The sequence below is a fragment of the Oncorhynchus mykiss genome, chromosome 30 (assembly GCF_057628025.1).
Source record: "Oncorhynchus mykiss isolate SJ-2025 chromosome 30, ASM5762802v1, whole genome shotgun sequence".
NCBI classification, from domain to species: Eukaryota; Metazoa; Chordata; class Actinopteri; order Salmoniformes; family Salmonidae; genus Oncorhynchus; species Oncorhynchus mykiss.
In genome coordinates, this window is record NC_143051.1 from 37,485,723 (window position 1) to 37,499,202 (window position 13,480).

Genomic DNA, 13,480 nt, shown 5'->3' on the forward strand with positions numbered 1-13,480 from the left:
AAACACTAGGCCTATTGTAGTGTCTATTTTTTTGTTAATTCTGGGTTGAATTGAGACAGTATCTGTTGATGACTTTGCAAATGCTATATACTGTAGGCCTAAATAACATCATTGATGATTGATAAAGTATGGTCACATTTCATTTCCTCTGTTAAGCCTACCCTTTGGAATGTCTTCAGTAGCAGCAGTGAACATATTTCATTTATTTAAGTGGAGATGTCTCAACAATCATTCTCAGGATAGTATGTTGGTAATAGTCAGTGACAAATGTGATAGCTGGGCTGAGCTTGGTTAAAACCTTGGATGGGAGGCCAAGAGGTAGCTGTAGATAGATCAATTCTCCAATAGGAGGTGCTGCCCAGCCTATCGTTTTTTTCCTTTATAATAGTGGATATAACATTGAACATTTTATGTTGTTCTAAATACAACATGTATACATATTTTATTCAAGGTTTGTCTGTGTTGAGATTTGGTTGTCATGATGACATAATCCTGTGGTTGAATTTTCACCCTGCCCATTTAAAAAAAAATTTTTTTTAAATTGATGACTTTTCAAAGCCTTTGTATTTTCCACTTAGATTCACGTCACACTTAGTTGACAAATTACGTTGAAACAACGTTATTGCACCAGTTTGTGCCCAATGTGTTACCAGGAAAACAAAACAGAATAGCAATCTTGCATTGCAGAAGCCAAGTCAATAACGGAAATAATTGTGTTTCTCTTAGTGCCGGAGGAAGATCGTTTCTGTTCAGACAACTTCAGACAGTGATCTATTCTAGCATGTTGACACAGGTTGAATTGGCTTTACGTCTGTGCTCAGTGGGTCCGCTCTCTTGATGGAATTTATATCGGCAACGTTCAAGAACGTTTAGCAACTGAACGTGGCCCAGACACTTCTATGTTGAATAGGATAACGGTGACGTGTCTGTGAAAATGGGTGGGAGATCATAAATAGCGAGTTGGTGACGAATTTTGATGTTTGATCACATTAGCTAACTGTCCATATAGTGGCACGGAAAAAACTCTGGTAAAGTTGTCGACACTGATCTTTCTTTTTTTCATTTTCCAAAATGAACAGAATTATTCTCAGCATTTTCGCCGTTGGCCTGTGTTTTTCAGTTGGTAAGATACAATTGTTTGTCAACTGTATTTGTTTGCTTATTTCAATCGTTGTTTAGTTAACCTATCATTTTGATAGCCAAAACAAAATGTTTGATAGGATTGTAATGAGTTGGGTAGTCAAAATGATGTTCGTTTTTTCATAATTCGAATGCTATGTATACTTTGAATGTATTGTAAAGAGGCATTATAGTTTATCATATAAATAGGCAAGCTTTACACCTGAATACAACCAATTAGAAAATGTGGACGTCTTAAACCGGTGTTTCTTATCTTTTCTCCAATTATTAGCAAAAGAACTGGTCTGATTGGTCAAAATACCAATTATTACTGTAAAAATATCTCAAATGGGCTGCCTGTGTAAACGCAGCCTAGTGTTTGTAGTTGAAGGTTGAGATTCTCCCATGCGCAGGTTACAATAAAAATCATGTCCACAGACCGTTTACAGGGTAAGGAAACCATTATGTAATTTGGGGGAACTTTCTGAGCCTTTCTGAGCGAATGGTTCAGAATATTCAACTGTAAAGACTAAATAAACTATTATTCTTGCCATAATGTATGACCCATAGTTGAGATCACTTAGTTCCGTTAAACAAGTCTTTGTCCCCATCTTAGGTTTCAAACCACACCCGTACTATATTATTTTCTGCAGTTGTCGACCTTGATTGAGTTCTTCCTGAATTGTGAATATGTATTCCTCATGACCTTTACCAAATATTTTCGGGAACACGATCTCATACAACGTTTGCATAGGTTCCCTAACAAAACATTTTAGTGAAACTAAGACATGAGAAAATGTAGTTCTGCTGGCTTCCCCTTTTGGCCCTTAACTTGGAGAGTATCAGTCATTCTGAGTGCAGTGCTCTAGGGCAGTGGTTCCCAAACTATTTATAGTCCCGTACCCCTTCAACATTCAACCAGCTGCGTACCCCCTCTAGCACCAGGGTCAGCATAATCTCAAATGTTTTGCCATCATTGTAAGCCTGCCACACACATACACACTATATGATACATTTCTTAAACATAAGAAGGAGTGAGTTTGTCACAACCCGGCTTGTGGGAAGGGACAGAGCTCTCATAGGACCAGTGCACAAATAATAATATAATAATAATCAATAATTTTGCTCTTTATTTAACCATCTTACATATGAAACCTTATTTGTTAATCGAAAATTGTGAATAATTCACCACAGGTTAATGAGAAGGGTGTGCTTGAAAGGATGCACATAACTCTGCAATGTTGTGTTGTATTGAGTCTCCGTCTTAAATAATTTTCCACACAGTCTGTGCCTGTATTTAGTTTTCATGCTAGTGAGGGCCGAGAATCCACTCTCACATAGGTACGTGGTTGCAAAGGGCATCAGTGTTTTATTAACAGTGTGATTTGCCAAGGCAGAATATTTTGAGCGCAGCCTAATCCAGAAATCTGGCTGTGGCTTCTGATTAAATTAAATTTTCACACAACCGCTCGTTGCAATTTCGATGAGGTTCTCTTGTTCAGATATTGGTAAGTGGACTGGAGGCAGGGATAAGGGATAATGAATCCAGTTGTTTGTGTCATCCGTTTCGGGAAAGTACCTGCGTAATTGCGCACCCAACCCTCTCAGGTGCTTCGCTATATCACATTTGACATTGTCCGTAAGATTGAGTTAATTTGCACACAAAAAAATCAAACAATGATGGCAATACCGGTGTGTTGTACTAGTTAATGCAGATAGAGTAGAGCTCCAACTTCTTAATCATAGCCTCGATTTTGTCCCGCACATTGAATATAGTTGCGGAGAGTCCCTGTAATCCTAGATTCAGATCATGATATCTAGCGCTGCCCCTATCATTGCATAGTGCAGGAAATACACGAGAGTTCAGGAACCTTGCTTTAACAAAGTGAACCATTTTCACTGTCGTGGCTCAAATGTCTTTTAACCTGTCAGGCATTTCCTTGGCAGCAAGAGCCTCTCGGTGGATGCTGCTGTGTACCCAAGTGGCGTCGGGAGCATCTGCTTGCGTTACCCCTCCACTGTGTCTCCCTGTCATGGCTTTTGCACCATCAGTACAGATACCAACACATCTTGACCACCAAAGTCCATTTGATGACACAAAGCTGTCCAGTACTTTAAAAATATCCTCTCCTGTTGTCCTGGTATGCAGAAGAGGATATTTTACTTAATTGACCCCCCAGAAATTTAACGGACATATACCAGGAGTTGTGCCAGGCCCGCCACGTCTGTTGACTCATCCAGCTGTAAATGCATAGAATTTATTTTAATGTTTTAATTTTTTTTTTTTTATATATATATATTAAAATTTATAGATTTTATATGTGAATCACATTTTTAATGGGCATACCCTTGACAGCATTGCTCGTACCCCAGTTTTGGCTCCTAGGGAATTAAATGGGGAGGGGCCTACCTCAGATTGGAATAAACGGTTTCCATTGCCAAACATTTTATAACCGTTTGCTACGGTCTTTGTCTAATGAATACACCCCTGGTGTCACAGGTTTGATTCACGGCCAGTTACATTGATGCCGTGACTCTAATCACTTGGCTGATGAGCCTCTTAGTATACTGTGTGGAGAGCAGGCCAAAGGGAGTTGTCTGTAGCTCAGTTAGATTGAGCTCAACTTTGCAATTTAGTGTTAATGTTGTGACAGCAACATTAAGAAAGCAGTTAGTTAAGGTTAGGTGTTTGGTCCTAAGCCTTGTGGGTGGAAGGTGTTGGCGATTACAGGAAGTCATTAGTTTAAACCTTTCAGGGACACTATGGAGTAAAACTAGTATATACTGACTACCCTTAAGGTAAAACGTGTTTGCTCAATTAGGGTTGTGAAGACTGGCTCTAGATCTGATTTGACAACTGCATTTTGTAATTGTCAAATATACCTTTTTGATTTGATTTATTAGCATCCCCATTGAATACTTCTGATCCAGGCTCTTGGTTAAAGACAGGACACACCATTGCAGTCTATCAGGCAACATTGCCAGCATGTGGACAACTTTGGTATTATTTTTAGAAATCTGTATCAAGACTTGTTTCGCATATCAATATCCCAACACAAATGCCTTACGTTGAAGAGGATTCATCGAAATACATTTTGACCAATGTTTGGTGTTTTGGAATGCCAGTTATGGTATCCATGGTTCCCATCATCATGGGGTCTCATAATGAACTTATAAATAAATTCCTTTGACGTAGTTGCAGTGAGTGAACTGTAGAGTGCAACAGTAGTCTGATTTGAACTGTGGTACTTGGCTTTGTGGTTATGGGTCCTGATCTGAAACCAGTTGAACAGAGTAACTTGATCTGCTCTCCTATTTGGCCAATTACACAATACAGCATTGGTTCTTTCATTAAATACACAATACCCAACCTCTTTGTTAATAATGTTACTGTTCCTTCCAATTCCACCACCAGTATGTCCCCAGTGTAAAAACTCATTACAGGACATAAAAACAACACCAGACAATATACAAAAACATACACTGAGTGTACAAAACATTAGAAACACCTGCTCTTTCCATGACATTGACTGACCAGGTGAAATCTATGATCCCTTATTGATGTCACTTGTTAAATCTACTTCAATGATGAAGGGGAGGGGACAGGTTGAAGGATTTTTAAGATAAAAGATGAAAGTGCCTTTGAACAGGGTATGGTAGTAGGTGCCAGGCGCACTGGTTTGAGTGTCAAAAACTGCAATGCTGCAGGGTTTTTCACACTCAAGTTTCCTCTGTGTATCAACAATGGTCCACCACCCAAAGGACATCCTGCCAACTTAACACAACTCTGGGAAGCATCCCTGCGAAACGCTTTTGACACCTTGTAGAGTCCATGCCCCAATGAATTGAGGCTGTTCTGAGGGCAAAAGGGTGTGCAACTCAATACTAGGATGGTGTTCCTAATGTTTTGTACTCTCAGTGTATATATGCCTGGGGACTGTACAGGGGACAATACAACTGATGGCCAGGTCAGCCCCCCCCCCCCCCCCCCCCCGCTAGTCCATGCATGACATGCATACTGCATAAGCCCACCAGGAGTTTTCTTTTGGGTGGGGGAATTTAAAGGATGCTTGAATGTTGCTAGAGGCCAGCAAAATTCCCCATGACTCCAATGTCCTCAAATAGTTGTCTCTTGTGTGTAATTATGTCGGCATCACACTTTGTCCATGTAATAATGATTACCCTTATGTGGTACATATTACACAAACCATAGGGTTAATAATCATCATCAAGAACATTTCCAATGACAATGTGTGGTCTGCACAAAAGCAAAACACGTTGATAGTCCTAGGCCACAGGATAATTATCTTGTAGCTTTTTTTGCTTGAGTTGTATGAGCAACTGTTTATTCATACTCAATGGGCACCGTGTCCTCAGTCCTCTTAAAGGTAACAATAATGAGAGATGGTGGAGACCAATTGTGAACATCATCCCCCTAATCCGTATGACTCATTTACCCGTGCTCCGTATTACCCAATCAAGGCTTGGGCGTTCCTCCTTAACTTAACCCCTCATTGCCTCTGTAAATTACCTGTTGTGGCTAGAGTACAGCCAAGTGTGTAAGCCAAGAGGCAGCTTTGTTTGTGAAACTTGACTGTCACCTGTTTCACCTGTATGAGTGTGTGTCTGAGGCGGTGACAGATTAGTGGTGTGACATGAGCGAAGGGAACCGATTTGACAGGATTTCTGAAGGGGATAAAGTCAAGGCGTGGCCCCAAACCCCCAGGCAGAGGCTGACAGAGAAGTGTGTATCATGTCATGACTCATTTACGTGATGTTGGCCTGTATGTAATGGTAGGGGAAGAGGCATTCTGATGGAGGACTGCTGCTTGTTTTCACTCTAAGGGCCGGTTTCCCAGGCAGATTTAAACCTATTCCTGAACTAAAAAGTGTGGTCAATAGACTCTCCATTTAAAATAGCTTTTTAAAACTTAATCTGTGTATCGGGAACCGCCACTTAGACCGCATTTACACAGGCAGCCCAATTCTGATCTTTTGACCGATTATTGTCAAAAGAGCTGATCTGATTAGTCTAAAGACCAATAAGTGGAAAAATATCAGAATTTGGCTGCCTGTGTAAACGCAGCCTCAATACATTTTGGTGAAAGCATTCTTGAGTGGGAGGGTGTTTGACAAGTGGAAGTTTACTTGTGCGCTGGCATGTCTTACTCATCTGCGTTCTCTCAAGGATGTATTTGTCCTTCCCGGAAGGACACCTTATTTGATATTTGTACCTAAAGAATGGAATTCAAACATTGATTGAAGGATCCGATCACTTGGCAATTACTTTTTTGGGATCTTTAGTCCACCAGACTAAAGTTCCCAAAGCTTCTGCGCATGTGTATATATTTTCTACTTTATACGTAGAGAGCAGGCTACTCAGGTAAACAATGCTTGTTAAATAAAGTTACATCAAAGCTGAATCGATGTCTGCAAGATCACATAATGATAGTCTTTGATATAAGTGGACACCCAAGCCGACAAAGAGATTCTGTTGCGTCCCTCTTTACATGTGATCAATGAGTCATTTGGTTGGATTGTGGGGATGCACTCAATGTACACTGAACAAAAATACGCAACATGCAACAATTTAATTGATTATACTGAGTTGCAGTTCATATGAGGAAATCAGTTAATTGAAATAAATGTATTAGGCCCTAATCTATGGATTTCACATGACTGGGAATACAGATATGCATCCACTGGAAAAATGCGACTCACGATGGATCTCGTCACAATATTTTTGTGCATTCAAATTGCCATCGATAAAATACAATTATGTTCGTTGTAAATAACTTATGCCTCCCCATACCATATTCCCCACTGTCACCATGGGGTACTCTGTTCATAACATTGACATCAGTAAACTGCTCGCCCACACGATGCCATACACGTGGTCTGCGGTTGTGAGGCCGATTGGACGTAATGTCAAATTCTGTGAAACAATGTTGGAGCCGGCTTATGGTAGAGAAATGAACATTCAATTCTCAGGCAACAGCTCTGGTGGATATTCCTGCAGTCAGCATGCCAATTGCAGGCTCCTTCAGAACTTGAGATGTTTGTGACATTGTGTTGTGTGACACAACTGCACATTTTAGAGGGGCATTTTATTGTCCCCAAGCACAAGTTGCACCTGTGTAATGATCATGCTGTTTAATCAGCTTCTTGATATGGCTCACCTGTCAGGTGGAAGGATTATATTGGAAAAGGAGAAATGCTCACTAACAGGGATGTAAACGAATTTGTGAACAAATGAGAAAAATAAGCTTTTTGTGCTTTTATTTAATCTCATGAAGCATGGGACCAACACTACATGTTGCGTTTATATTTTTGTTCAGTGTATGACTTGTTTGTTTGGAACAGGAGTGGCATTCTTTGTAACCCGAGTCGCTTGTGAACTCCTTTTCCATGGGGTGTGACCGAAACCAGTGTTTGGGAGGGGAAGGGTCAGGCGTTGGCATGGCATTTTTACAACCTTGCTAAGCAGCTCAATGTTCCTTGGCTCAATCACAAATTGCTTAGATTATTTGTTGTTGTGTCAACCAGACATTACTAACTGAAGGCCACGCCATGTTTTCCCTCTTTTAAAAATGAAGTTGATACCTAAATGTGACCAATATGCGTCGCTCATTTAAAATGGCAGCTATGCTGTTCTGTAGAATCGTCCCATGACGACGTCTTTACCACTTGAATGGCATGAATGCAAATGGACTGAGTAACTTTACTCAAACAAGGAACAAACAGAATGGTGTATTTATTGTATGTGTCAATGTGTGCACGTCACCTATAAACGTATGCCTTTCCATGATGGATCCAGTCATGGGATGAGTTTGTCACAAATACAACTTCATGGGCAGGTATTTAACTCCTTTAGTTACTTGCGTGTCTGTAGTGTTATTTGCATAAGAAGTCAGAACTTGCCCATGGACTTTCCGTCTTGCAACTAATTGGTTGAATTTATGGGTCTCACTGTCATTCGGTTAATTATGTCGTTTATGGCGTACCGTTCCTCCTCCACCCCCTAAAAGCACCAAACTACTCATTTATAAAGGGCATAAGAAGTATGGGGCCAAAGGGTAGTTCCATGACCCAATTGGTTCTCTGTCTGGAGTGGCACTCACTGGGAAGCAGCCATTTTGTGTGTCCCTATCAAGAGCTAAGGAAGGCAACACTCAAAGCATTCACCCTGTATTTTGAGAAGTGGACAAATTGTCAAACAACTATTCCCTTCTATGAACTAACATCATAAGAATTTGCGCAGGTTGGGCTTCTCATCCACTAAAGTGCACAGTCAGAAAAACCGGGGAGTGTCAACTGGCTAAACCATTGTTTGGCCCATCCCATGTTTAGAGACAAACTGTCCCAATGACGTAGGATTGCATCAACAAAGCGGTCAAGGGAGTTATCTACAAGAATGTTTACTTGAACATGAAGAGAATTTGTAGAATGGCATATGGTAATATATTGCTTATTTATTTCCATCTCTGTTATCCCAGGCCAGGCTCTGAAGTGCTACAAATGTGACTTGGGCTTCTGGGACTTGTGCTACACCACCAAAGTCGACTGCAATGCCGGGGAGAATTGTTTCAGCGGCGTCGGAAACGCAGGTAAAGGTCCCAAGGCCGACACCAGTCATAGGTGGCTCATATGTGTCTTATAATTACATTGTAATAATTTAGCAGACGCTTTATCCAGAGCGAATTAGTCAGTGCATTCAACTAAGGTACTGTAGATAAACAAACACATATTGCAGTCATTGCAAGTAAGAACTTTCCTCAAAGCAGCTATCAGCAAAATCAGTGTTGGTAAGAAAAGACAAGTTTCTTTCCCCATAGTGCCTCTGTCCTCTTCAGAAGCAAACAAGAAAGGAAGACGAGCTACAAATATTCCTTTTGCAGATGCTTAAATGTCACTTTCCAGCATTCTGTCTTGCGGCAAAAGTTAATGAAAAACAACTTGCGTTTCATAGTTTGTCAATTTAAGAGGCCTTACTGTGTGTGCCGTTTGGCACGACAAAGCCTAAGTAATTAAGTTTTTTTCTGTGTTCCTTTTCATCCACAGTTAAGTTTGTGGACATCAAGATGAAAGGCTGCCTGAAAGTGAATGAATGCAACAAGACGACCACAACCGATTTCCCTACCAGCTCCAACCACACAGTGTACAACATAACGAAGGCCTGCTGTGACACGGACCTGTGTAACACTGCCCCGGGCCTGCCCCGAATGAGCATCCTGCCCCTGGCCCTCGCCACCCTGTCCACTGCCTTCATGACCAAAGTCCTGGTGTAAAGGGGCGAATCCCTCTGTGTGGCCTACACACATACATATGCAGAGGTTGATATACATGTAGGTTGATGGTTCACACACCCACACGCACTCATCAAACATTAGCACCAATCTGTCTGTGTGTATAAGAACTGCATTACGTTTGTATAATTTAAGCCAAGGAGGAAACATCTGTTAAAGTGTACCATATACTACCAGCTAAACGTTTTAAAATGATTTCTATTAAAGAATTTGATTTGTCCTTGATGCCTCTGGAAATTTCTCGATTTGTTTTATGGCTCACTTGGAAATGCAGTTGTTCACAAACACAGATTAGTTTACACACAGACCCTTATTCAGTTGCACTTATGGAAAGCATTGAATTTAAACTATTTTGTATGGAATGCTCACGTACAATTGGCAAGTTTCTATTAACATAATTGAGCAGATGTCTTCAGACACTTTAGTGGGATGGAAATCTGTCAGTCAGCATTATATAACCAATGACTGTTCATACTGACAATTCATTGATCTTCAATAGGTAGCTCAGCTAACAGACTATTTTCTATCTCTGGTGTGCGTTACGAATGCTTATTTCTAACCACTTTTTCAAATTGACGTTCACTGTTAATTCTCCCATTATCCAGCCCCAGTTGCTGTTGGGGAGCTCTACTGATCACTCAGTTTACAATGAATAATGCAATTGCCATGTGACCTCATGTTGCCCCTATTCTTGAGCTACGTGATGACCTAGACCAGGGGTGGGCAACTCCAGTCCTCGAGGGCTTGATTGGTGACACACTTTTTTCCCCCCCATCCCTAGCAAACACAGCTGATTAATAAAATTGATTAGGTGATTATTGGAGTCACGTGTGTTAGCTGGGGCTGGGGCAAAACTGTGCCACCAATCAGGCCCTCGAGGACTGGAATTGCCCACCCCTGACCTAGACCAAAGGAAGGAGGGACAATTGCTCGACTGTTCTGTCTTGCCACGTTCAAAACAACTGGGAACTCTGAGATCTCCGACTTCAGTCAGTTCAAAACAACAGGGAACTCTGGGGGGGACTAGCTCCGACTGAGGAAAAATCTGCCTGAACGATCATCCAAATTGGAATTCTGACTCGGGCCTCTTTCTAGAGCTCAGACTTTCTGACCCGAAGATCACTGATGTCATGATTTGACCTGCTATTTTTCAGTTGTTTTGAACAAGGCATCTATCTCTAGAATGGGCAAACAACAATGTGGTTCAACTTGTGTTGACGAGGAATTGAATTGAATTCCCTTTTGCCTGAAGTAATTATTGTATTTGGCAAGATTAGAATGTATACTGAACAAAAATGTAAAGGCAACATGTAAAGTGTTGGTCCCATGTTTCATGAGCTGAGCTCATCATCATGAATCAAGTAGATTAAAGATCCTAGAAATGTTCCATACGCACAAAAAGCTTATTTCTCTCAAATGTTGTGCACAAATGTGTACATCCCTGTTAGTGAGCATTTTCCCTTTGCCAAAATAATCCATCCACCTGAAAGGTGTGTCATATCAAGAAGCTGATTACACAGGTGCACCTTGAGCTGGGGACTAAAGGCCACTAAAATGTACAGTTTTGTCACGCAACACAATGCCACAGATGTCCCAAGTTTTGCAATTGGCATGCTGACTGCAGAAATGTCCATCAGAACTGTTGCCAGAGAATGTAATGTTAATTTCTTTAGCATAAGCCACCTCCAATATCGTTTTAGAGAATTTGGCTTCTTTATCAGCGGGATTGTCTGAGAGCAACAACCTGGACAGCTGATAACACTAATATTTCTGTCCGTAATAAAACCCTTTTGTGGGGAAAAACTCATTCTGATTGGCTGGGCCTGGCTTCCAATTGGGTAGGCCTATGCCCAGTCATGTGAAACCCATAGATTAGGGACTAATTTATTTATTTCTATTGACTGATTTCCTTATATGAACTGTAAATCAGTAAAAAAAAATAATTGAAGCATGTTGCGTTTATATTTTTGTTCAGTATCAATATAGAGTTAAATATTTTAAGTGCTATTTGTTTGTGTTATTATTGGGATTATTTTCTAGGTTCATTTGAGATTTGTCTGTGGTATTTCCTTGTTTGGGAAGAACTGTGTACTAATTTAATGTTAGCCGTGTACTAACGGTAAATGGGTTGACTGATTTAGGTATATCTGATCACTTTTTTGCTTGTAAAACATTTTTTAAACTGGAAATGTGTATACTCTGTGTGGCTGCAAAATAGTTTGAAAGAATTCAATACATGTTTAAAACTTCTACAAAATCCCCTGCCTTCTGAATGCTTTGCTATTGTCTATTGGTGTCATGATGTTTTTCCCACTTCCAAACAAACCATTCCTCAATGTGTGGCTTGGCAGGACATAGAGGTTTCCTTCTTCCCCTCCAGTGCCCACTCATACCAATTCAAAAGCTGGTGAAAACATTGTCAAAACATTTCTATTGTCACATGCCTCATACTTTCTATAACATGCCTATGTGTTCAGTAGTCAAGTACAAGCAGTATTTGCTAATAACCCAGTATTAGTATTGATAATAACCCATCCGCAACCGTCTGGGGCCTGCACCCTACCCTAACTCGCAAATAGGTGGATAGAAAATGTGCTTTAGGCTGCAATAGGAGATGGCAGAATTATCTTTTGACGGGATGCAGACTTATTTTTTGAAAGCGTAATTTAGATTAAACGCAACTCCACAATTTACGATGAATGTTGAGCAGCGACTAGTGTAGGCAGACTGGTGCTCTAAAGTCACATAAAATAAACATTGTTCTGTGTAATTGCGGGCTATTCTTTTGGAGCGGAAATCAGTAGTTTTTCATAACTTGATTGTATCCTTTGCAAAATACGATTGCAGTTTTGAAATTGCAGTAAAAGTGCAGTAACTGCAGTCAGTGTTGTGGTACTCGAGACCACATAGTGTCTCGGCCTTGTCTTGGTGTCAGATACATGTGTACTTACATAGTGTCTCGGTGTCAGATGCATTTGTACTTGGTCTTTACTCGGTCTCGGACAGTGAGGACTTAACATCTTCTGAGACCAGCAGAGTAGAACTTCCATTTGGCCAGTGCATAAAACCGCTTCGCCAAATATTCTTGAAACATGAAAACATTATCTTAACAGCCTTCATATAGACATGTTTGAGCAGTGGCGAACCTTCAGTGTGTGACCGGTTCCTCATTCTGAAAAGACAGCAACCATAATAACAGCACACTCAAGTGAGAGAGCTCACTTTTTGTGAAACACAAAAGGGCCTGTGGTGTAGTGAAGGCTATAATGAGGTATAAGCAGTATGCCCACTTTTTTTGTGGGCATAGCATATACTCAGTGGCAACAGGTCATTCAAGGCAGGTGGGGCAGAGCGTAAGGTTTGGTAATGTTCTCTAGTTGCGCTGTTATTTGCTCAGTGTTCTGTCACTCATGGGAAAACTAGGTCACCGCAAAATCTACAGTTGAGCTCAAAAATTCAAGCACTTGGGTGCTGCCATAGAGTTACATTAGAAGTGTCCATCCATAAAGGCTCAAGGTCATTGGCCACAGATAAAATGAAGTCAAATCACGCTATATCTACAGTAACTTTGATTGGGCTGATCATGTCAACATCATACTTTCAAAATCTTAGCTAGCAAGCTAGTGTTCATCATCATGAATCAAGTCGACAATCTACTGGCACATATTTTTCAATCCTTGTCATATAAAGAGAAATAATGAAGAGAAAATATAGATAAAACGTATCAGTGCTCATTGGCTATTGGACATAAACATTACACAACAAGTTGGAAATTGCAATTTCAGCAATGAGTGGTTTGGAAGGAATCAGTGGCTAACTGCAAACATGGCAAAGCAATCACTAGCCTGCTATTCAGAGGAGTGGGTGTGTGGTCCAAGTCTGGGTTTAAGGGTCTCTTTTCCAAGCGTAAAAGGATAAACATTCAACATTGACCAGGCTGTGAATCCAACATGACTTATGCCACCTTCAAAACAACTGGAAACTCAGGAACAGGAAAATCTCAGACTTCAGTGAGTTCAAGACAACTGGAAACTCAGAAAAAAAATGAGCTCCGA

At 40.6% G+C, this 13,480-nt stretch overlaps 1 protein-coding gene across 1 annotated transcript; it reads left to right on the forward strand.

Moving 5' to 3' along the window:
- Positions 1-600: 600 nt before the first annotated feature.
- Positions 601-11,682, forward strand: spaca4l (sperm acrosome associated 4 like). Its single transcript, XM_036971217.2, has 3 exons — positions 601-1,123; positions 8,616-8,726; positions 9,181-11,682. Exons 1-3 carry the CDS (start codon positions 1,072-1,074, stop codon positions 9,405-9,407), a joined length of 390 nt encoding a protein of 129 aa, XP_036827112.2. The 5' UTR covers positions 601-1,071; the 3' UTR covers positions 9,408-11,682.
- The last annotated feature ends 1,798 nt before the right edge of the window (positions 11,683-13,480 follow it).